This window comes from Phyllobates terribilis, unplaced genomic scaffold (assembly GCF_046119375.1).
Source record: "Phyllobates terribilis strain yellow unplaced genomic scaffold, ASM4611937v1 Scaffold_2__4_contigs__length_985480577, whole genome shotgun sequence".
Taxonomy (NCBI): Eukaryota; Metazoa; Chordata; class Amphibia; order Anura; family Dendrobatidae; genus Phyllobates; species Phyllobates terribilis.
The window spans coordinates 519,092,294-519,117,146 of NW_027362762.1; the positions used below are offsets into that span (position 1 = coordinate 519,092,294).

At 42.0% G+C, this 24,853-nt stretch overlaps 1 protein-coding gene across 1 annotated transcript in view; it reads left to right on the top strand.

The window, feature by feature from the left end:
• Positions 1-23,127, top strand: part of TMEM35B (transmembrane protein 35B) — a 28,394-nt gene extending 5,267 nt beyond the window's left edge. The window contains exons 2-3 of the mRNA XM_073666008.1: positions 18,848-19,028; positions 22,699-23,127. Of these exons, the coding sequence (XP_073522109.1) occupies positions 18,848-19,028; positions 22,699-22,829 (312 nt within the window). The 3' untranslated portion in view covers positions 22,830-23,127. The remainder of the gene's footprint in view (positions 1-18,847; positions 19,029-22,698) is intronic.
• Positions 23,128-24,853: the final 1,726 nt, after the last annotated feature.

The window sequence follows — 24,853 nt, forward strand, 5'->3', positions numbered from 1 at the left end:
CCCATAGTCCTCTAGTATTATGGCCACCACGTAGACACTGATTTAAAAAAATAAATACAATACTCTCCTCTTTACCCTGCTGCTCTGGTCTCTGCATCACGTCTGCTCCACTTCCTTGCATAGTGTGGCGCGCAATGAAGTGACATCATTGAGCTTGCTGCTTCAGATGCAGAATGGCAATGATGGGAGAGGAAGCGTCACCTGACAATGGCAATGATTGCTTTCAACTCTATCGGCATCCATGATGCCGATACAGTTAAATGCGGGGTGTGGGGAGAGTGAGCAGTGCCGGGCCCCCCTGACTCAAGGGCCCTGTGGTGTGCCAGTGGATGAGGGCCCCTGGAGCAGTGGGGGCCCCAGGCAAATGGCTAGTTTGTCTGCCCCTAACGCCGTCCCTGGTGAAAGGACAGGTGCGTTTTAAAGGGATTGTCAAAACATAGATATTTAGGCTGTGTGCCCACAATGCTTTTTTTAAGCGGTTCCGCAGCGGCAATTCCGCAGCAGAAATGCTTAAAGAACGCATGGTAGAAGGCCTGCCATGTCCCCCAATGATGATCCGCACATGCTGCGGAAATTTCCACTGCAGATTATTATTGCGGAAAAATCCGCAGCACTACCAACTATTTTGCAGAAGCGCTGCATTTTCGCCGCCATTGACTTGCATTGGAACGCATGGATTCCGCATCACTGGATCTGTACATGTGCATTCCATGCGTTTCAATGTGCGGATGGTACCCGGGTTTGGAGAAGAGGAGACTATCCTCCGGACCCGGGTTCTATAGTACCTGTAAAAAAAAAAGAATAAAATAAAAAATAAATGTTATACTTACCTTCTGATGGCCCCCGGTGCGCTTGTCTTCGCTTGCTGGCAGATCACGGTGGACTCAAGGACCAGCGCTGACGTCATTTAGTCATGTGACGGCAGGTCCTTCAGTGTACCGCAAGCTGCTGGCAAGCCAGGACGGATCGAATAAAGACTCCGGGGGCCATCAGAAGGTAAGTATATATTTTTTTTAATTTTTTACCATTCTTTACAGTCACACTATATAAATCCATGCTGTTTGCATGGATTTATATAGTGTGACCAAGTTGTCAAGCACTTTCCAAGTGATGCTAAAAGCGTTTGACAACCCGCATGCAGAAATGCATGTGAAGAACGCTTCACTTCCACTTGTCGCTGGCAGGAAAAACGCATGTACAATCCGCATGTACAATCCGCATGTACAATCCACATACGTTTTTTCTGCCAGGGAGATGCAGAAACGCTCAGGAAACATCTGGAGCATTTCCGCATCGTGGGCACATAGCCTTATGATAAATGTCTCATAGATGCAGGTCCCCTAATTCCAACACACACACACACACACCTCCGCCTACTGGTCAACTGTAGTAAAAGGAGAAGTAGTTGCACATGTGCTAGCTCCCTCCATTCACATCTGCGAGGGTTTAAAAAAGAAAAACTGCTAAGCAAATGTAAACACATCTCCTATCACAGAGTGGTTGGAATGGAGGATCAGGAGCCCCTTTTTCTGGAAATAAGTGTCAGACACGAATCTATTAGACATTAATGGCTTACAGGGGTAGTCCAGAGGTCAAATAAATCTGAATCTAAATCCCTATTTGATGCCGTAATCCAGGGGTCCTCAAACTACGGCCCGCGGGCCACATGCGGCCCCCCGAGGATTTTTATCCGCCCCGCCGGGTGTTTTTGTCGCCACTGCCTGTCTTGCTTAGCAGACGACAGTTCAATGCCGGCGTGCCCTGTAATCATGGGCGGAAGGACGAGGCGGCGAGTAAAGGTGATGCGCTGCCACTCTGGAAGACTTGCGGCCCTCCGTATACAGCACAGATGACGTCACGCGCCTGCCTGTTCCAGAAGTAGACGGAATCGAGTGGGCGCCTATTCAGAGCAGTGTGGTACATAGGTGAGTACTGGTATTTTTTTTATTTTTAACGCTGGGTCCGGTCTATCGTGCATATTGGAGACATTTACTTACCTATTGGAGACCTATGCTGCCTATTGGGGACATTTACCTGCCTATTGAGGACCTATGCTGCCTATTGGGGACATTTACCTTCCTTTTGGAGACCTATGCTGCCTATTGGGGACATATACCGGTAAGTTTGTTGATTTAACTTTACTTGTTCTTCATTTTAAATATTGTATTTGTTACCGTTTTGTTTTTTACTTCAAAATAATATATGTGCAGTGTGCATAGGAATTTGTTCATAGTTTTTTTTTGTTTTGTTTTTTTAAACTATATTCCGGCCCTCCAATGGTCTGAGGGACAGTGAACTGGCCCCCTGTTTAAAAAGTTTGAGGACCCCTGCCATAATCTAAACTTCCTGTGGGATGACTCTTTGTTTGAGAATCCCAGTGCACGCTGGGATACTGAAATGAAGCATCATCAGAGCGGGGGTTATAATTGGTCCACATGCTGCCAGCTGAAAACAAGAACTGACGTTTTAATATGGTATAAGGCTAATTCATGGTGGTTCCACTGTGACTAGCATATATGCTGATTTGTGACAAGCAGTTTTGGCAAGGTGGGCTGCTGGGTACTGAATATCTTCCCCATATTCAAAGCAAAAGGGGGTGGATGTGCAGTGCCTGGCTGCAGCCACTACTCTATTGACAAAGCTATGCATTATTGCAAATGAACAGGTGAGGTGCCGGGTGCCGCACACCCACCCTATCAGACATTTAGGACCTATCCTGAGTAATCGGCCATCAATGTTAAAGTCCCGGACAATCGCTTTAAACTAAGATGTGTCCTGTAATTAGCATAACTTGTAATCAGTCAATCTGCTTACTTAAAGGTCGAAGAGTAGACATTGTGGTGTTTGGTATCATGGTGTGTACCACACTGAACATGTACCAAAGAAAGCTAAAGAGAGCATTGGCCCATGAGATTAGAAAGATAAAATTATAGACAAACATGTTAAAGGTAAAAGCCATCTTAAAAAACAGCTTGATGTTCCTGTCACTACAGTTACACATACAGTGGCTATGGAAAGTATTCAGACCCCTTTAAATTTTTCACTCTTTGTTTCATTGCAGCCATTTGGTAAATTCTAAAAAGTTCATTTTTTTTCTCATTAAAGACAGAAATGTAGAAATTTTTGCAACTTTATTAAAAAAATGAACTTATTCAGAACTATAAGATCTATGGGACAATTGCCAACCTCCTTGGATGTGACGCAAGATGAAAAATTTAATGACAAATTGAAGAGACAGATAATACAAATATTAGCCAAAGAGCCCAGAACAGCTTTCAAAGAGATTAGAGGTGAACTCCAAGGTCAAGGTACATCAGTATTAGATCGCACCATTCATTGCTGTCTTGGCCAATGTGGACCTTATGGAAGACGACCAAGGAGGAAACCACTGTTGAAAGCAAATCATAAAAATGCGAGACTGGAATTTGTCAAAATCCATATTAACAAAGGACATTCTCCACAAAGCTTCTGGGAGAATAGATTAGAGAAAACTGGAGCTTTTTAGCAAGTCACATCAGCTCTTATTTCACAGATGCAAAAATGAAGTATACAAAGAAAAGAACATTGTACCTACTGTGAAACATGTGCTGTCCAGTGTCCGAAAGCTTGGCCTGAGTTGCAGGTCATGAGTACTACAACAGGATAATGTCCCAAAACACACAGCTAAAAATATCCAAGAATGACCAAGAGTAGGGATGAGCATTTGTTACACGCACGCCGCTTGGTTCAGATAGGGTCGAGACGGGTTACATGAATTCTTTGGAATCCTGGGGGAACCGTTTCTTGGGGCGACCATAGACCATGTGCTGCAGCTTCTCTCAGGCACACAAGGGTATTGACTCTCAGGCACAGACACTAGGTTGTTTCATTTGCTGACCAGACACACTTGACGAGTCCTCATAAACGGTAGAACAGTAGCATTTAATAAGAAGCTGCACAGCCAGTGCAAGTTAAGTCTTCTGAGAAGCAGGCTCCAGTGACAAACAGTACAGTTTCCTTAGCAGCACAGCAGTTCACAGTCTTCCCGGTAGTACAGGACAGCACAGTTCTAATGCCAAGGCACATTAATGAACACATCATTCTTTACAGCACAGTGAGATGGAGGAGGGAGGAGAGGGTTTGCTGAGGGAGATGATCCCTGTGACACCATTTCCAGTCCTTATCTTTCTGCCTGACAATACTCTGCACTGTTAGTTCAGGACTTCTACCTGACCTGTGCTTAGCTTCACTCCTGACTTGACTTGAATCCTTTTCACCGCAGGGACGCTTCTGTGAGATACAGAACACACACACCACCTTTCTCTTCGGCTTCAGCCAGACAGTAAACAACTTCCCCACAATCCCCCTGGGGCTCTACTAAAACACTCCCCTTCTCCTGTGACTGTGTTAACCCCTCTAGTTGCTAGATTCTTCTGGAGCACAACACTTCCTGTCTCATGCGCTTGTGTTACTTCTAATAGTTGCTGAATGCTTTTAAAGCAACAGCACTACTTCTGCATGTCACACATACCTGTCGAAGTTCGGGTTCGACTGAACCGACTCTGTTCTGGTAGCAGAGTCTACCTGAACCCCATAGAAATCAATGGGGACCCGAACTTTGGAGCTGGAAAATCTCACTCACAAGAACTCACTCTCGAACTGTAAAACGGACTTCCAAGAGAAATCTGTGTTCGGAGTTCATCAACGGACACTACGTGTCACATGCGAACCCTTAACTTTACTGTTCGGGTTCGCTCATCTCTAAGAGCAAAGCACTAGACTATTCTCAAGTGGCATGCTATGATCCCTGATCTAAATCCTATTGAACATCTATGGAAGGAGCTAAACATGATGTCTGGAGAAGGTACTCTTTACAACTGAGACAGCTGGAGCAGTTTTCTCACAAGGAGTGGGCTACATGTGATTCGATTGGCAGTCAATGAGTTGCCTGTTTAGACCGACCATAATTCTATGTGCACAGAACGATTAATAATACAAATGTTCTGTGCGTATGGAACATCATTTTAATGGCAGCACATCACCTGTTTACATATGATGATGTGCGGCCAGAAGACCATGACTGTGGTACTTTTTGACACCAGAAAACTAGCATAAAAACCTCAAGATTATACCACTTTAGTAAATCTTTTGTTGCGCATACCTTTTTTTTTCTCTCTCGCGTGTGAGTTTAGCCTTTTATAGATTACTATCTACTTGTAGACTGAAGGTACTGAATCTACACAATCCTGTACTCCAGCAACAAGACCAGTATATGAAATCTCCAGTTGTGGATCACTGATGCACTTTTCTCAGTTGTGTCCTTAGATTTTGTAATTTTAGCTTGGCCAGGCTTGTTCACTGTGCTGAATACACAATTATTTTTTTTGGGCAATGGAAGCTGCTGTGTTTTGTTACAATTCTGAATATAGGACATGCCTGTATTAGCCACATGTTAGCTCATATAGGGGGCTATCCTCTCATTATAATACTCAGCGTCATGCACATGAGCGTGTTTGAGGTACATACAACGCAGATTAGTAATATGGTGTTGCTGCATTTCAGCGAGTCCGTGCATACCACAGTTTTAAAAACCAGTAGTAAGTACAAGGTCGAACTTGGGTATCTGGGGCCCACAGGAGGAATTGACACTAGGGGCCCATGCTACAACTATATGAAAATACCTCTTAGCCATTATTTCCATTATAGTGTTGACTATAAAATACAGGTGGCTCCTGCACATCTACTGTGTTCACACCATAACTGTAATGTACAATTACGGTAGTTTGCATTAAAGGGATTCTTCGGTGATAACTTATTGATTGGTGGAATTCAACCATTGGAAACTGTACCAATAAGAAGAATGGGGAACTTTTATCCCTGGCACGGCACTTTTATCCCCATTTTAAAATGGAGCCGCAGGTTGGATGTCTGACCTGCCGCTCCATTCATCCTCTTTGGGGCTTTCAGAAAAAGCCAAGTGCAGTACTTGGCAGCCACTTAGGGAATGAATGGATCAGTGGTGGAGTCGAACATGCCTCTCCGTTCTCATGGGAATTAAAGCTCCACATTGTGCCAATCTGTGCGGGTCCCAGCAGTCAAACCCCCACCAATCAATAACTTATCACTTATCCATTGGTCATGTTCAGTATTTCAGTAATCACTGCATACAACATGAAATATCACAATGGAAAGAGTTTTCTGTTGTCTCCAGGCAAGTAGTTTGTTTTTTTTTTTGTTTATTTTTTTAACATTCTCCACAAGTCCAGTCCCAGTCTTCACCGCTGTTCCTGGTGTCGGTTGTCTGCAGCACTGACGTCACGACAACAGCGCTGCATCCAATCAGTGAGCTGAGCGAATTGTGCTGTCTATATGGACAGAGCCGCTGGGCTCACTGATTAGCTGCAGCAGTGTTAACATGATTTCAGCGCTGCAGACAAGAACGGACATCGGAAGCAGTTCTGGAGACTCAGCAGTGGACCCAGGGAGAGTAAGGAAAACCCAATTTGATATATATATATATATATATATATATATATATATATAAATTTATATTTTTTTTTACAACAAATTGTGCCTGGGGACGCAATTTTCCTGAAAACGGAAAACCTTTTAAATCTATTCTGAAAAGCTTTCCATCTAAAAATGGACACATGCTATTTTCCTTATCAGTTTAGTGGGAGTGTACCCGATATTGAAATTGCAGCAGCAAGAGGGAAAAGATATGGAATTCTGGAAATCACAGAATCAATAGACATGTCAGTGATATACAAATGATGACAAAATGGAAACAAAAAACTTTCAAAACATCTCGATTTATTCAGCATCAAATATGAGCACCACACACAGAAATACACGCACTTGCTTCATTGGCATGCTATCAATGAGGTTACTAATGGTTGTCTGAAGAACGTTCTCTCACGTTAAATGCACTTGAGCATGCAAATCATCAAGATCCTCTGCTAGCAACTCTCTTTGAAAGTGCTTACCAATGGCGTCCCAGATGTTCTCGATGTGAGACAAATCCAGAGACACTACAGTTCATGGTAGCACATTTAGACCATACAAGCTGTTCACATTAGCATGAGCAACGTGCGGCCTGGTGTTATCGAGTTGAAAAACTGCTCCTGGGACACTTTGGAGAAACAGCCACGCAACTTGTTCCATGACCAAATCAATGTAAGGCTATGTTCACATGGCAGTATTTTGGAGCGGGTCAAAAATACTGGAGTGGTCCACATGTTTCTACTATACTTTTTCTTTGATTGTTCCTCTCCTGGTTTTGGCTTACAAATAATGACCAAATTGCCACAATGTGAACATAGCCTAACACTGAGCTGCTAGTTTTCCTGAAAAAGAGACCAGATTGGTCCGGGCACCTATGTGGTCTTGTCAGATTTGAAGAATGGCAAATGGTAATCTATTCTGTACTGCAAGTGAAATTTGCCATCACACCGTCAATTCTAAGATGTCAACCAGTGTCTATACACGCCACAAAAAGCATTTGCATGACATTGGGCTACAAGCCAAATGTCCAGTAGAGCTGTTTCATTGATCTCACTCCACAACTCAAAGGCTATAGTGGTGCAAAGCAAAATGACAATACTCCACTTCGTAGATGAATCCTGTTTTTCACTTGGACACAATGATATCTGAAGATTGTTCTGGGGAGCACGTGGGGAACGTCATAAAGAGACCTTCATGAGGAAATGTGAAAGTGTCCCAGAAGCTGTTTTTCAAAATGAGAACGCCAGGCCTCATGTTGCCTGTGCTACTGTGAGCAGGATGAGTGACCTAAATGTGCTACCACATTTATAGTGTGCCCAAGTTGTCAATCACTTTTCCAAGTGATGCTAAAACCGCTTGGAAAAGCGCTTGATAACCCGCATGTAGAAATGCATACAAAAACGCTTGACAAACGCTTCTACCGGGCGGGAAAAACGCATGCCAGGGAGAAGCGGAAAAAATATGCAGCATTTCTGCATCGTGGGCACTTAGCCTATAGGTGCACGGATAGGGTCACAACCCGTAGAATCCTGCACTTTATTCTGTAAGTTTTTATTAAAAGAAGCTAGTGTACAAAAATCAGTCATCAGACCTTTATCAGTTACACACTACAGGAACAAAGAAATATACAAAAAAAACAAAACAACATCAGGATCTGACATAAAGGACTAGTGTACATAGAATATAAAAAGAACAGTTATGCAAAAAATCAAATATAGATTCATATAGGTTCAGGAAAATTAATAAACAAGGCATAACAGAATCCGGCTCTTTATATTTCAAACATTAGTAATAGTAAATGACTGGAGCCTATATAAGAACTACAACACCCCTGAGTGTAAAGTATATGAGAATAGAATGGGATAAGGTCCACAATGCCCATTTTGGTGTGTGATCACTCCTTCATGTATCAGTTGTAATGCTGTCACTTGCTATATTCATAGAGATTGCAGGAGACCAGGGTGCACTGTAGACTTACAAATGCCATAGGAACCGAGCCTGTAGCCACTCGCAGGCTGGCAGCGTCCATCGCTAAGGTGACCTGGCTGTGGTGAATGATGCCATTACTAGGTATTAAATATGTGCTCACACGCCAACTTCTGGTTAGTGTGACTAAAAGTGACGTGCTGCTATGATCTTGCATTAGTCAGGTGTGTGGGACTAGCTGCATGCACTCGTGAGTCACATGACTCACTCCGTTGCAGTATGGGAGGCTTCTCTGGTTGGCAAATGGCGCTTGGTGCATGAGGCAAGGGAGACATCTTGTGGCGGGCGAATTAAAGGTGCCATTAAATTACATTGTTCTGTGACAAATTGGTGGGTATGAGGAAATAAAACGTAGTCCGTATATACGCAAATCGGAAATACATGAAAATGGAAAATATTAGCGACGAGATGGACTAAAAGGATAATAAATGAAAAGAGAAAAAAGTTATGAAAAATTAAAGAGGAGGAAAAAAAAAGTGAAAAGTAAACAAAACAAAAACATGGATGGAAAAATATGAAAAAAGGGAGGGTGGAGAAAAAAAAATTAAAATAAGAAAATAACACAAAGTTACAAAATGTGAAAATAAAAATTGAAAAACAAATGAAATAAGGGGATAAGACATGTATACTTGTGGAGTGGAATAGAAATAACATACATTGGGGTGATGATTTCTTGATGCAATATGACATAAAATAGATTTATATGGTGAGGCCTCGGAGTGATTAATGTATATCCTTCAAAGTATTCTATTTCTGCATGAAAAGAAAAACATTTCAGTTCCAAGATCTATGATAAAGATTCTTTACAAATCGGTTACCGTAAGTTAAACTTTTTGTTCAAACCTTTCGGTTCTAGGGTTTGTAGACAATAGAGCCAAAAAGGGGGGAAGGGATAGTCTCTCACACAGAATAGTAGATTTGTGCTGAGAAATTGTGTCCCTAAGGCCACGGTCCCAATTTCAGTATTTGGTCAGTATTTTTTCTCAGGAGCGGGAGCTAAAACCAGGTGAGGAACAATCAGAGAAAAGGTATAATAGAAACACGTGCACCAAATCTGCATTTATCACCCACTCCTGAGAGAAAATACTGACTAAATACTGATAGTGGGGCCATGGCTTTACCTGTTGTTTCACCCACGTAAAGCAAACCACAATGGCATTTGATTGCATACACCTGTGTAGATTCACATGTGAAGTATCCCTTTATATTGATACCCTCACCCGTGTGTGGGTGGTAGATGAATTCACCTTTAGGAACATTAATGCACTGGAGGCAATTGAGACATGGGAATGTACCCCTTCTGGGTATTCTTTGGAAAGATTGTGTGGATAGTCTATTTTGTGATCCAATATCCACCCTAAAGTGTGTTTTTTTTTTTTTTTTTTTTTTTTTTTTTTTTTTTTTTAGATTCGAGGGTCGGCGAAAGCAGGGTAAAAATGGGTTTTGGAATTCAGCTGTGTGGGGGTAGCCTATAGACAAAAATTGAACAAGTCCTCCGAATTGCTTTGAATTTTGCGGCTCCTGCCCTGTTGCAATAACCTTTCTGGATAGTCCCTCACTAAGAACTTATTTGAAATTTCATCCAGTCGTTGGTCTTTAATTGTCTCGTCCGAGACAATTCTTTTGACCCTTTGGAACTGGGAAGTGGGTATTGCTTTTTTGGTGGAAAGGGGGTGACTGCTGGAAAAATGTTATAGATTATTCTAGTCGGTGGCTTTTACAAACCGATTCGAAGAGAGAGTTCCTCCCTCATCCTTCCTAACAGTTGTGTCCAGGAAGTTGATCTCACTGCTGTGGTGATGTATAGCAAATTTTAATCCGGGCCAGACCCTATTGTTGTAACAATCAAAAGAAAGCAAGGAGTTCAATGGGCCCACCCAAATGCAAAAAATGTCATCTATATGATGACACCAAAACCTCGAGTGTGTCCTAAAGAGGGGATGGGAATAAACAAATTGATCTTCGAAAGCAGCCATATAGCAATTTGCATAAGAGGGGGCCACATTGGACCCCATTGCCTTGCCCTGCAAATAAAAAGAATCCTGGAAAACAAAACATTTTTTTTTTTTTTTTTTAAGCACTATGGTCGATACAAAATTCAGTGACATCACTGGATTTACCGGAATGGTTCAAAAAGTTGTAATCTGCAGTTACACCCTTTTTGTGTGTTAGGGGCTCAAGACATCCCATGTAACTAAAATAGCCACCTTTGGTAATTTATCAAGATTTGTAATCTGGGAAAGGTAAGTGGTGTGAAGACTCTCTCGAAGAGTATTGCAAGTGGCTAAAAACAGAATCTGTAGAGGCAACTATCAATCGACTAGTTTATGAATCTTCGGTGAAGACTAGGGTGATGGGGTTCTCTTTTTTTTTTTTTTTTTTTTTACCAAGAACTTGTTTTGTGAAGCAATGGTCAACTACTACTAATTTTGTCTTCTATAGATCTGGTTGGATTCCCTGGCAATTTGTGAACGACCTGTGTTTGATATTTGTGACAGTATTTTGTCTATATTCATACCTCTGTCCATTGCTAGATTATCCCCTCCCGTGTCAGCTGGTTTGATCATTCTGTCCTCGCCATCTATGAGGGTACGTAGGGCCTGTCTATCTGACTCATTAAGCTTAGAGGGACAATGTAATTGGTTCTTTTAAGGCTATGTGCTCACATTCAGGATTTGAAGCAGAAATTTCTGCAGCGTTTCTGCTCCTCCTTAGCAGGAAAAATGCTGCAGAAAAAATGTACGTTTTTGATGCGTTTTTGTACATCAATGAATGCGTTTTGGAGCTAAATAAAGTTATTGGAAAAGGAACGTGGGCATTGCTTTATCCCTTGGATTACCGTCAGAACTGGGGTGAGTATATTGGTTAATTTAAGAATGTGTCTGTTGTATTTCAAATAGTGTTTACTCTGTGTCTGTGTGTTCTTTACTTTAGTTTAATTAGGTTTGGTGATGAAAGGGTCTGATTGACACCTTGTCATCACCAAACAAAAGAGCTAGGTGTCAGCTGATCCCATACACTCAATCTTATTTAGCATTTCCATTCATGTAATTTCTGGGGCAGCAATGAAACTTCAGTCGCTCAAAATCTGCAGCGGAGACTAGCGTGTCCACTACAGAAATTGACATGCTGCGGGTGAGTTTGGGTACATGGCCACGATCAGGAGCCGCTACAGGTTTGACGCTGCATGTTTATACAGCGTCAAACCCTCAGCATCCAGATGTAACAGAATAGTGGATGGGATCTCTAGAAATCCCATGTCCACTATGTGTGCTTCTGAGGTTGTGGATCACCCCTGGACACTGACATGCGGTGCGTCTTTCAGAACCGCAGCATGTCAAATTCTTTTGCGGAGTCGCTAGTCTCCTTAAATTTGACCACTAGAATGTATAGAATGCGGTAAATCCGCATGGTTCAGTGAACACATGTGGATTTACCTGCGTTCAATAGAATGCAACATTTTGGACGCAGCAAAAATATGCGTCCAAAGCGCTGCTAAGTCTGAATCATAAGCACAGAGCCTAAAAAATGGCGTGCGCTCCCGCGTCATTTTTATTGCCAGCAGAGGGAAAGCCGACCACTGGGGCTGATATTAATAACCGGGGAAGGGGCCATTAGCCAACAATGTTCCCTGGATATTAACAGCCTACAGCTGTTCGCTTAGCCTTTACTGGCTTGATTACAGTGGGACCCCAGAAAAAAAATTGACGTAGGGTCCCCCTATAAAATCTAACCAGAAAAGGCTAAAAAGACATCTTCGGGTTGATATTAATAGCCAGGGAAGGGGCCATGGATCCTCACCCCCCCCCCTCCGCGGCTAATAATCTCACCTCTCATCAGTCCCAGAAATGGCGCATCCATAAGATAAGATGTGTCAAATCTGGCTCTTAGCTTCCACTCTTCCCACTTCCGTGTAGCAGTGGGGTTGGGGTTCATGTCAGCCTTGTATTGGCGGCTTACATGAAGCCCAGGTTAGTAATGGAGGGTGCCTATAAGATGCCCCCATTACTAACTGCGTAGTAAAGTTTTCGCCACTTTTTCAATAAAAGACACTGTCAGAATAAAGTGTTTTAATTTAAATAAAATGACACACTTTTTTAATAATATTTTTATTATACCCTCAGTCCCTGAAGCCATTGATCTTCTGTAAATATAAAAAATAAACAACCATAATCTCACCTGTCCGCCGTCACGACGTAGTCCAGATTGTCCCTCGGCGATTCGGGTCACTTCTACAGCAGTGACATCAGCAATCACTGTCACTGCTGTAGAAGACCGCAAAGTACACTGACGGGTGTAATCACTCCTGTCAGTGTACATTGCTGCTGCAGGAGTGAGGTCACTTGGGTTGATCATCTGATCAGCTCCTGTGACCTCCGCATCAGTACTGGTGGGAACACTCTTGAGACTGTTCCCATGCAGCACCAGTGCCATAAAGGTGAGGTCACGTGAGCTCTCACTTGATCTTCAGCTGAGAGCTCACTTGACCTCAGGTCCTGGCAGAGCAGTGATATGTACACTGCGGGGAACGAGCGCGCTCCCCGCAGTGTACCGCCGAGCTGAAGACATCGCGAGGAATGGGGGTGGCTGGACAGGTGAGGATAGTGTGTGTGTGTTTTGTTTTTTTTTTTTTTTTTTTTTTTTTTTTTTACACTGACTCAGCTGAGGACACTACTACTCCCCTCAGCCACGCCGCTCTTGCTGTTATCAATGGGAGTGGCAGTCGGATGATGGGACTAGTAGTCCGTCCCAGCCGACCCGGGTACCACTTCTATGTGCATTTCTGCAGCATTTTCCCGCCCATTGACTTTAATAGAACCACAGCAAATCCGCAGGTATAAATATTATACCTGCGGATTTGCTGCGGTTCAATTAAAGTCAATGGGCAGAAACGCTACATAGAAAGGACATGCTGCGTTTTTAAACGCAATGGCAATCCTGAGCGGAAATTGCCGCATCATGTGCACAGCGCATCAGGATTGCCATTTCATTAGCTGGCAGACCGATTGCAAAGCGTTTTTGATGCGTTTCCGCGCGGAAAAACTGCCACGAAAACGCATCAAAAACGCTACGTGTGCACTTAACCTAAGGCTATGTTCACACGTTTTTTTTTGTTTTTTTTTTCTGCAGCCAAAACCTGATCCATTGGCAGTAAAAAAAGCTGCAGACAAAAAGGAGGTTTTGTTGGCTTTTTTTTGCTGCGTTTTTCAGGATCCCAAAGTTTAGCTTTGGTTCCACCATAAAAGCATGAACAATGCAAGGTTTTAGGGCACCAATGCAAGACATATGTGAAACCATAAAACATTTTTGGAAAAAAGGGCAAAATGATCAAATTATTTAGTGAAAAAAGATTTTTATGTCTGATCAAAAAAGTTAATGGAAAAATATTTCATTACAAATATAACAGCGGGGGTAATTGAATTGGTCTGGAATAGTTTAGCTAAGACATTTGCAGAACAGTCTTCCAATTAATTCAGTCTGGAAAAAAAAAAAAAAGTGTGCATTAGGTTTCTGTAATCTCATAGATTTTGCTTGTACTGTAAAAAAGCCGCTTTTAATTTGCATAAAAAATGCAGCAAAAAAACGTGTGTACATTGCCTTAGATTACTACAGAACCGACTCCTTTTGTAAGTCAATTTCTAATTGAAAGAAATCAAATTTATATGTTGGACAGAACGACAGGCCTTTTTGTAAAAGGGCCAGTTGGGCGGGGCAGAGGTTCTTCGATGAAATATTAACAACTAGGGAGTCGGAGGTACCTGGGATCTTGTTGTTATCCTGTATCTCCCGGTTTCTATAGCACTGACCCCCCACGTTTCGGTTTCCTTTTTTTTGGTGGTCTGTACCGTTGACCTAAACTCCCTCTCCCCCGTGTCCCCTGGGATGATCTCTACCTCCATCCTCGACGTCTGTAGAATCTGTAGAGCTTTGATACATACAGAAGGGTCGTCATTGAAAGCAAAAGTCCTTGCTTCAGTTAATAAAAACTCTCAGAATAGAGTGCCGGATTCCTGGACTTTTTGCTGTTTCAATACAATCAGTGTTTTATCACTAGGAGATTATCACTGCTGGAATAGCTGCCCGCGTGCCTCCTAGTGATTAGCAGCTTTCTATGTACATTGTATAATCAGTAGTGCGGGCTGGGTTAGCTTTCTGAGGACTGCTATATATACAGCAGAGAAAACTTTGATTGTAAACTAACACATCACTGCAATCAGGGTCTCTCTCTACATTATGCTCTTCTCAGATGAAGTAGCAGTGGAGATAGCAGCAGAGTGCGGGCGCTGCACTCGCCTCTCCCAGAGTGTCTATCACCATGGATCCAGGACATTTTCAGAGGACGGTGATGCAAGAAACTATACTACGTAACAGCAGCGCTGCCCCTGAGTGACTTTTTGTTCTAGGAGGGGCGATGGACGCTGCGGAGAGTAACTGCAGCACCAGCCTCCTGTGAAGTCCCATTTGAGACTCCTCTTATAAGAAATGTCACAGGAAGTGAAGTAAAAAAAAAAAAAAAAAACCACATTGAGAAGTGTAGTGTTGTGAAATTAAAGCTAATTATAAAAGTGGTTAGGGTGTAAAGATAGATATTTAGAAAATATAATTTAGGTGCCAGACCACCCCTTTTAAAGTAAAAAAAAACCCTGAGGGCCATGCTGTCTTGCAGCACAGGGGTTGTGGGGTGTATACACATGAGCTTGTCATTTAATTACTTTAGGTGTTTTGTAATATATCGTAGTTTTACTCTAATAATCCACTAGATCCTCCCAGTGAACCATTTACACACAGTTTGTGTGTTCATGTTCACTCTTTGTTTATGGATTGGATATTTGTTAGGGTTTCTGGGCTTCAAGTCTCGACTTGCTAAAAAAGCATAGCTTCCTTTGAGAGCGCATGCTTATCTCATGTACACAAAGTTGCAACCATATTACTTGGATGAATAAACTTTCCCACCATCTGCTTCAAATTCTTATGTATGTACATAATAGTTAATAATCTGCTGTACCATTACTATCTGTGAATTTACCAAGTTCTGCCCAATAATTTATCTGTGCTGCGCTTTCCAAAGGAGATTGTGCTGCATATATTTTTTTTCAACATTGGGATTTAGTCCCAATTGTAGTTGTCCATTTCATATTTTGTAGTGGGTCATATATTTATACTGTATATTCTACCTAGATCTTCTGCAAAGCTGTTGGGTTGCAGCTCCTCCTGGTGGCCACAAGGTGTAATGACTGTATAAAAAATTTTTTTTCTTCAAAATCTCTATTTGAACCTGTGCTTCTAAAGTTGTAATTAGAAAATTACCCACATTTGTATTAACCAAAATGTGTTTGTTGTTTGTTTGACCACTGTGTCTCATATTAGTCTGACACTGTTTTCTGTAAAGATCACTATTCAGTATTCATCTCATTCTTGTTACAGGCACAATTAAAACGACAGATTTATTTATTTTACTCACTTATATATAGCGCCATTAATTCCACAGTGCTTCACAGACAATATCACGACCGTCCCCATTGGGACTCACAATCTAAATTCCCTATCAGTATGTCTTTGGAGTGTGGGAGGAAACCGGAGAACCCGGAGGAAACCCACATAAACTCCTTGCAGATGTTGTCCTTGGTGAGATTTAAACCTAGGATAACGCCTATATATAAATAACACCACACAAGATCACACCATTCACAATGACCACAACTCATCTCCCTCTTCCCTGCACGAGTTTTGCACATATCACAAAGCATGCTTAAAACGTTACACCATAAAAGTCAAAGAACATCTCCTTGACTTATTTTGCTATGTCCGTGTCTAAATTTTGTTAAAAGGAATCTGTCAGCAGGTTTTAGCTATGTAACCAGATAACAGCATGATGTAGGGGCTAAGAGCCTGATTCCAGCTACAGTGGAGGAATTTAGTATTTGATACACTGCCTATTTTGCAAGTTTTCCCACCTACAAAGAATGGAGAGGTCTGTAATTTTTATCGTAGGTACACTTCAACTGTGAGAGACAGAATCTTAAAATAAAATCCAGAAAATCACATTGTATGATTTTTACATATTGAATTTGCATTTTATTGCATTAAATAAGTATTTGATACAATAGAAAAACAGAACTTAATATTTGGTACAGAAGCCTTTCTTAGCAATTACAGAGGTCAGACGGACGTTTCCTGTAGTTTTTGACCAAGTTTGCACACACGGCAGCAGGGATTTTGGCCCACTCCTCCATACAGATCTTCTCCAGATCTTTCAGGTTTCCGGACCGTCGCTGCACAACATTGAGATTCAGCTCCATCCAAAGATTTTCTATTGGGATCAGGTCTGGAGACTGGCTAGGCCACTCCAGGACCTTGAAATGCTTCTTACGGAGCCACTCCTTAATTGCCCTGGCTGTGTGTTTCGGGTCATTGTCATGTTGGAAGACCCAGCCACGACCCATCTTCAATGGTCTTACTGAGGGAAGGAGGTTGTTGGCCAAAATCTTGCAATACATGACCCCTTCCTCCCTTTAATACAATGCAGTCATCCTGTCTAAGGCTGTGGAGTCTGTGTCCATTTTGGTGGTGTCGGAATCTGAGTCGGTATAAGTCAGTGACTCCCCCGGCGCCTGCGCAATAGAACCCTGTGGCACAGTGCACAGACAGACGGGGCTGGGAGGAAACTAAGCGCGCTGTATGTGAGCGGCACTTTGCGCATGCCCAGGAAGTGAGGGAGACCAGTGCATGTCACCGGGCCTGTGGAGGGGGGAATATGATAAATAAGCACATAGGCGGGGATTTCAGGGATTACTAAGAAGATAGATGGGATTAAGCCTGTGCAATACAGTGTTGATAAAAACACATTTCTCTGCAATCAAACCTCTACTATGGGCCATACAGGTATGTTTAGATTTACTCTTCTATAACCTGTATGCCCATAGTAGAGGTCTGATATCTCCCAGGGGGTGATAGATTCCCTTAAAAGGTGTCGCTGTCCCAGAAATGTCGGCGCCTATGAGCCCTGCAGCCAATCTGCGGCTGCTTCTCTCACTTCCTGTGGACATAACTGACATCTAGAGAGAATTAGAGAGTAGCAGCACGCTCTCACTACTTCCGTGCATCAGTTTCTTGTGCAGGAAATGAGAGGGAAGCTGCCAATGGTTGGCTGCAGGGATAGCGTGTTATGACAATCTCACACGAGCCCAGGAGAGGAGACGGCAACATCTCTTGAATGGTTCCTGCACCGGAGGGAAGTATAGGTGTTATTATTTTATATGTGGGAACTATGGTGATTGAGAAGGGGTTGTCAGAGTAGTATGAGTAATTCTGCTGTAAATAGCGTTGAAATTTTGTAGTTCTTTAGTGCAACATGAATTTTTTTTCTTTTGCAATGTGAAGTGTATGTTTTACGTTTCCAATTAGTTTTTTTAGTGGTGAAGAACAAAATTCCTGGTTGCACTAAATCTAGTTGATATGTACAGTTGCCTCTGGATTGACCGTGACATTGTAATTAAGTTCTCTATAAATTCATGGATAGACTGCTTTCTAGGACAGGAGCTGCTCTTATAGGGTTTCTCTCCTTTATGGTTCATAGAGGAATGGCTGAGGGTTTAGTCAATGACCTCTATATGTATGTGCTATGGTTATGTCCTAACAAGGACTAACACTTTACAGTGCACCCGTTTTCTTCAGGATCGGCCAGGATCAGAGTTTTAACAACCACATTCCTCCACCTAATTGCTCAGGCACAACAGATAATATTCAGTGACGTATTAGTTCATTAAAGGGAACCTGTCACGTCCTAGTTGCTATGTACACTGCCCCCATAGTGTTGTTAGTGATGCAATGTATCTTGCGGTCAGCGCATGCGCAGTGACACTGCAGCGGTGACCGCACGATACATGGACTGCACATGCCGGGAGACACAGGTCACAGCGCGTGCGCACTGAAGTTGGTAATCGCACAGCCTCAGTGGATACGCACTGGACCAGAGGCCCGACGTGTGCAAATGCGCATGCGCCCCACAAACATAGCGCTTGCCAGGAGCAGTATTCAGATATCATGTGCAGCAGCAGCAGCACTGACTGAATGCAGCGCCCGTCCATGACTGAATCTGAGAATCACACCCATATAACTGAATACGAGCAGGTAAGACAAAGTATATAAAATGTTATAAAATCATTATACTACTACTACTGATTTTCATGAAAACAGCTTGTTAGTGATGCACATTGCATCACTAACACTATGGGGGCAGTGTACATAGCAACTAGGATGTGACAGGTTCCCTTTAATCAATTTGGTGCACATGAAATGCATAAAGTACCCCAATAAATGTTTTAGCTAAAATCTATACAAATGTGTAATTATTTTACTTTTCTTTATTTATATACAGAAGTCCCAGTTTGTGCAGTTTGCTGATGTGTTCCCACTCAAAGACTTTGGTTTCAAGCCTGATCCGTACCAATACCTGCAGGTAGTGGGGTGGATAGAGCTGGTGGCTGGAATACTACTGACTTTTGGTCCTCGGGTTCTTCAAGAGATTAGCAACCTTGTGCTTTGTATTGTTATGATTGGTAAGGCTGATTTTATTAGTAAAAAGTTGTTTTTGCTTTAACCCTTTACTAAAACCCAAAATGCCTTTTGCAGTTCACTTTAATGTTGGTACTTGGATATATTAAATAGAAATTATTTTATAGCATATATTTTTCAACAATGATTAAAGAGAAATCTGCAAGCTTCGTATAGTGAACATTGCAATTGTAAACTTGCACTTCTATTTCCCCTGCTTTCTAGTACATTACATTATAATATGAATGATGTCATTCAAAAATACAACTTGTCGCTTCAAAAAACAAGCCCCCATATACTTAAGTCGACGGAAAAATAAATAAGTTAGAGCTTGGAAGAAGGGGAGTGAAAAAAAATGGAAATAAGCCATGTCAGGAAGGTGTTAATGAAGCAGATGGAGCCACTTTGTCCTCTGACCTCCTTTTCAACTACAGGTGCATCTCACTAAATTAGAATATCATCAAAAAGTTAATTTATTTCAGTTCTTCAATACAAAAAGTGAAACTCATATATTATATAGTCATTACAAACAGAGTGATCTATTTCAAGTGTTTATTTCTGTTAATATTGATGATTATGGCTTACAGCCAATGAAAACACAAGTCATTATCTCAGTAAATTAGAATACTTTATAGCAACAGCTTGAACAATGTTTTTAAAATCCGAAATGTTGGCCTACTGAAATGTATGTTCAGTAAATGCACTCAATACTTGGTCGGGGCTCCGTTTGCATCAATTACTGCATCAATGCGGCGTGGCATGGAGGCAATCAGCCTGTGGCACTGCTGAGGTGTTATGGAAGCCCAGGTTGCTTTGATAGCAGCCTTCAGCTCATCTGCGTTATTGGGTCTGGGGTCTTCCATCTTCTTGACAATACCCCATAGATTCTCTATGGGATTAAGGTTAGGCGAGTTTGCTGGCCAATCAAGCACAGTGATACTGTTGTTTTTTAATCCAGGTATTGGTGCTTTTGGCAGTGTGGACAGGTGCCAAGTCCTGCTGGAGAATGAAATTTCCATCTCCAAAAAGCTTGTCGGCAGAGGGAAGCATGAAGTGCTCTAAAATTTCCTGGTAGACGGCTGCGCTGACTTTGGTCTTGATAAAACACAGTGGACCTACACCAGCAGATGGCATGGCTCCCTATATCATCACTGATTGTGGAAACTTCACACTAGACCTCAAGCAGCTTGGATTGTGGCCTCTCCACTCTTCCTCCAGACTCTGGGACCTTGATTTCCAAATTAAAATTGGAACTCTGGGACCTTGTGGAGTGTGTCAATGACTGCCTTCTGGACATCTGTCAAGTCAGCAGTCTTCCCCCCATGATTGTGGAGCCTACCGAAACAGACTAAGGGACCTTTTTAAACGCTTAGGAAGCCTTTGCAGGTGTTTTTTGTTAATTATTGTAATTTGCTGAGATAATGAGTTTTGTGTTTTCATTGGCTGTAAGCCATAATCATCAACATTAACAGAAATTACCACTTGAAATAAATCACTCTGTTAGTAATAACTTTATATAATGAGTTTCACTTTTTGTATTGAAGAACTGAAATAAATTAACTTTTTGATGATATTCTAATTTAGTGAGATGCACCTGTATCTCTGCCTCTTTGAAGCAAGCACAAAAGTGCAGTCGACCACACTTTTGTGCTCATCTCAAAAAGAGACTCCATCTTCTTCATTAAAGACACTGGACCCTCCAGCAGATACGGCTGATTCCCTTTTTTCAGGGCTTCAAATAGAAGCCACGATGGAGCTACTGATATATGGCAAAAATGTGATTTGAAGCTAGCATTAATAGGTTGGCTGCTTTTTCCTTTATTTTAACAGCAGTGTTGGGGGACATGATTTTGTAGCACTTGCTAATATATAAATACTAGCTATTGACCCCGTTCATATATGGTCTCCCATGCTGGTATGTGCTGCTCCCCTCCTGGTATTTGTGCTGCCCCCATCCTGTCCCCACCATCCTATTCTGGTATGCATGGCACCCCTCACCCCCAATCCTGGTATGCATGGCACCCCTCATCCCCAATCCTGGTATGTGTGGTACTCCTCATCCTTATCCTGGTATGCATGGTACCCCATCCCTCATCCCTATCCTGGTATGTATGGTATCCCTCATCCTGGTATGCATGGTACCCCATCCCTCATCCCTATCCTGGTATGTATGGTATCCCTCATCCTGGTATGCATGGCACCCCTCACCCCCCAATCCTGGTATGCATGGCACCCCTCACCCCCCAATCCTGGTATGCATGGCACGCCTCATCCCTTTCACTCTGTACACACATACAAAAAAATAAACAGTTATACTCACCTTTCTTGTTTGTGCTCCAGCGCTGCTGCGTCCTATTCTGCCGGAGGAGGAGTGCGGCGCCGGAGCGCCATTTTGCTGAAGACACACTGCAGATGTGTCTGCAAACTGCACCTGTAACGGCTGAATGCATGATTCTGTCTGGAGCCATACTGCACGTCACGCATGCGCAGTCTATCGAGGCTTTGGACAGAGACACGCATCCCCAGTTATATTATAGATTAGTACAGAGCTCCGTTATCAAAATGTCAGTTAGAGGAGCATGTGACCAGATTAGTCCACCATGAGTCACCTCCAACTGCAACAGCTTTTTCATGTGCTTTGTTTTTCAATTGGAGAAGGCTGATGTGCCTCAAAGTCGTGTTCCCCACCATGTTTATTAAAATAAAGTGGTGAATTCCTTGAATTCAGCAGTTCTTGTGTAGCAGTTTTGGAGAACTTAAAGGGGTATTCCCATTTCCAAGATACTATACCAATATGTAATAGTAAAATTATTATTAGTGAATGCCTCTAATTAGAAATGTAGTATAGTTCTTCTGATTCACTATGTCTGTTACCCCATGTGCAGGGCAATGTAGTAGCTTAGATATCCATGCTTATAACCACTAATAACTAACTAATTAAGTATCACTAATTTAGTGGTCGTAACCATGGATACCTAAGCTACTGCAGTTCCCTGCACATGGGGTAAGCGACACCGCTTATTAGTACAAATATACTACATTTCTAATTGGAGGTATTTGCTAATATTATTAAAATTAATTCATATTGGAATATGGTCTTGGAGAAGATGATACCCCTTTTTTTTAAATTCTAATCTTTGTAGCATGCGGCCAACAAGTAGACTGATGTAGTAATAATATGCGGACTCCCTCCACCCTCCAGCTGCTGTTTGAAAGACTTCTCCCAATAAAGGAGATGACAGGTTCCCTTTAGGCCCCCTTCACATGTTTCCGGTATGTCTGACATCCGTTTTTTTCACGGGTATCACACGCAGGGCGTGTCATCGAGTCGATATAAAATGGATCCACTCCGACTCCTAAAATATATAATAAATGGGGTACAGTAGTTCAATTCAGTTTGTGGGGAATATTTTTTCATAAGAATTTGGGAAAGTTATGAAATGTCCTATAAATGTCTGTCCTATTCCTGATCTAAGGATCTGGTCTTTTAGTTGAGATGAATCTGTGCTGCACTTTATGTACATGCGCAGTAGTGAGGCCGTGCTGTGGAGTCAGGAAAATTGAGGAGTCTGAGTCATTCATTTTCAAAATGATTTATTTATAATATATATATTTATTTAGATGGAAATATTTAGCATATGACTTCTGATAATTGCAGTTTTTGCTTTCTTTTAGGTGCAATTTATACGTTAATAGTTCTGAAGGAACCAATTGCCATGTGTGCTCCAGCCACTGTTTGTTTAGGGCTGCTCTTGCTGCTTAATATTCGTGGGCATGGCAAAAAATCCAAATCGAAAGCTGAGTGAGAAGAGTTAAGTGTCACATTGACCAGCGTTGGACCAATCTCCTTTCAAAAGCCAAATCTGTGTTGCATTGTGGGAACTTTTAGAAAGTGAAGACTCTTATAGTGGTTGTCTACACTGACTATTTTATTCACCTGTTATGTGTAATATCAAGCTATTCTGTGATCAAAAAAAATATATCTCAGGTTTTACTTTTATGTATAAGAAAATCTCTGTCATACCCTGTAGTGCCCATGGCAGTGACTAGCTATCTGGCTATAAAGAATAATCCTTTTTCATTAATAAATATTATTTTCCAACATTATTATTATTATTATTGTACTTGGGAGGCTAAATGAAAAACTTTACTTTGGCATTCAGTTGATTTTGTCATTTTAACCAGCTAAAATTGTACGTTAGTAAACTGCTTCATAGACAATAATGCCATCTAGATGTATGACAATTGCCCAAATTGCAACCTTTTGGAGCGCTCCCAGCTGAAGACCGGCCTCGGCTTGATTGTGAAGATGGTAAAAGCTTTCCTCATGGCATCATAACATTAAGGGCTATCTATATCTATTGTATTTATCTACTGTGACTAAAAGATGAAACTTAGATTAGATATCCTTTAAAATTATCATTCAGCCCGTTGTATGGGAAGAGACCCAGTATAATGTGTGTCCAATTCACTTAAATCCCTAGGTCCTAATAGGTCTATATATCTACACGTTCAGCTAGGAAAAGTGTTAAAGGCTGGTCCTGACGCTATCACTTCCATAAACAGTATGGTACCCTGTGCAAATCTGCCCTTTGGAGCCCCGACCCCATTGTTTACTCAACATGTGAGCAGGTTTATGTGTACACGGGAAAAGCCCTACAAAGTGTATGGATCTGTGCCCTACTTCACTTTTGATTGCTTTGGGACCTGAGAACAGCTGAGCATGGGGGCTACAGGTGTCAGACCCAAAAAAACAATATGATGTTGATGACCTATTTAAAGGATACGTAAGCGCATCACATCAAGATCTAAGTATTGGACAAACCCTTTTAAAGGGGTTGTCCCCTTTCAGAAAACCTCTGTTCTGGGCGCAGTTTGTTATAATAATAATGATGATTAAAAAAACCTTCTTTATTGACTGTCCTGGGTCCTGTGTTGTGTTATTGACTGCAGCACTGATGCCTCGTCGACATCACGACAGCCAATAAGTGGCTCCAAGCGTTGTGTTGTGTTTACATCGAAGAGCAGTTAAAGGGGATACCCGGGACTTTAAAAAAAAAAAAAAAGGCATGTAGTTGCTAACAGAGACAACTACCTGCCTATTGTATCCGGCATCGGTCATTGGCCGCTCCTGCCAGAGATTCAGCTGCTCCCTGTCAACAGAGCAGCAGCTTCTCTTCCTGTTGACAGGGCAAGACTACTGGTGCATTGCTGATTGACAACCCTTTCTCTGCTGCCTAATTGTCAGTCCCACCCTGTCAACAGGAAGAGAAACTGCTGCTATGTTGACAGGGAGCAGCTGAATCTCTGGCAGGAGCGATCAATGACCAGCGACAGGTAGATGCCTCTGTTAGCAACTACTTGCCTTTTTTTTTTTTTTTTTTTTTTAAAGTGCCGGATATGCCTTTTAAGCTCAGTGGTTAGGCTGCTGCATTGTGGACGTGATGACAGTGTTGAAGCGGTGGAGACTTAGCGCTGGACCCGGGGACTGTAGGCTGAACTGAGTGTCAACACTAATTTCAAGAGCGATACCAGACGTTGTTATTAAGCCTTTCTTACATGATGTTGCTTGCTGAGTTGTGGTAGCAAAACTTATTGTGTGGTACTGTCTGCTGAAACTCTGCATCTAAGCCTCGATTTGTTCTCTCCTATGTGTAACATACATTGATCATTAAAATGTCCATGACCATTATCACCCAGCTTTCTATAGGCCATGAATGTAAAATAATTAGACCTAATCCACACATCTGTTTTTTCATGTACCTAGGCGATAATCTGAATAGTACACCTATGCACTAGGGAAACATGAACAAATTGACCAAGAACGGTT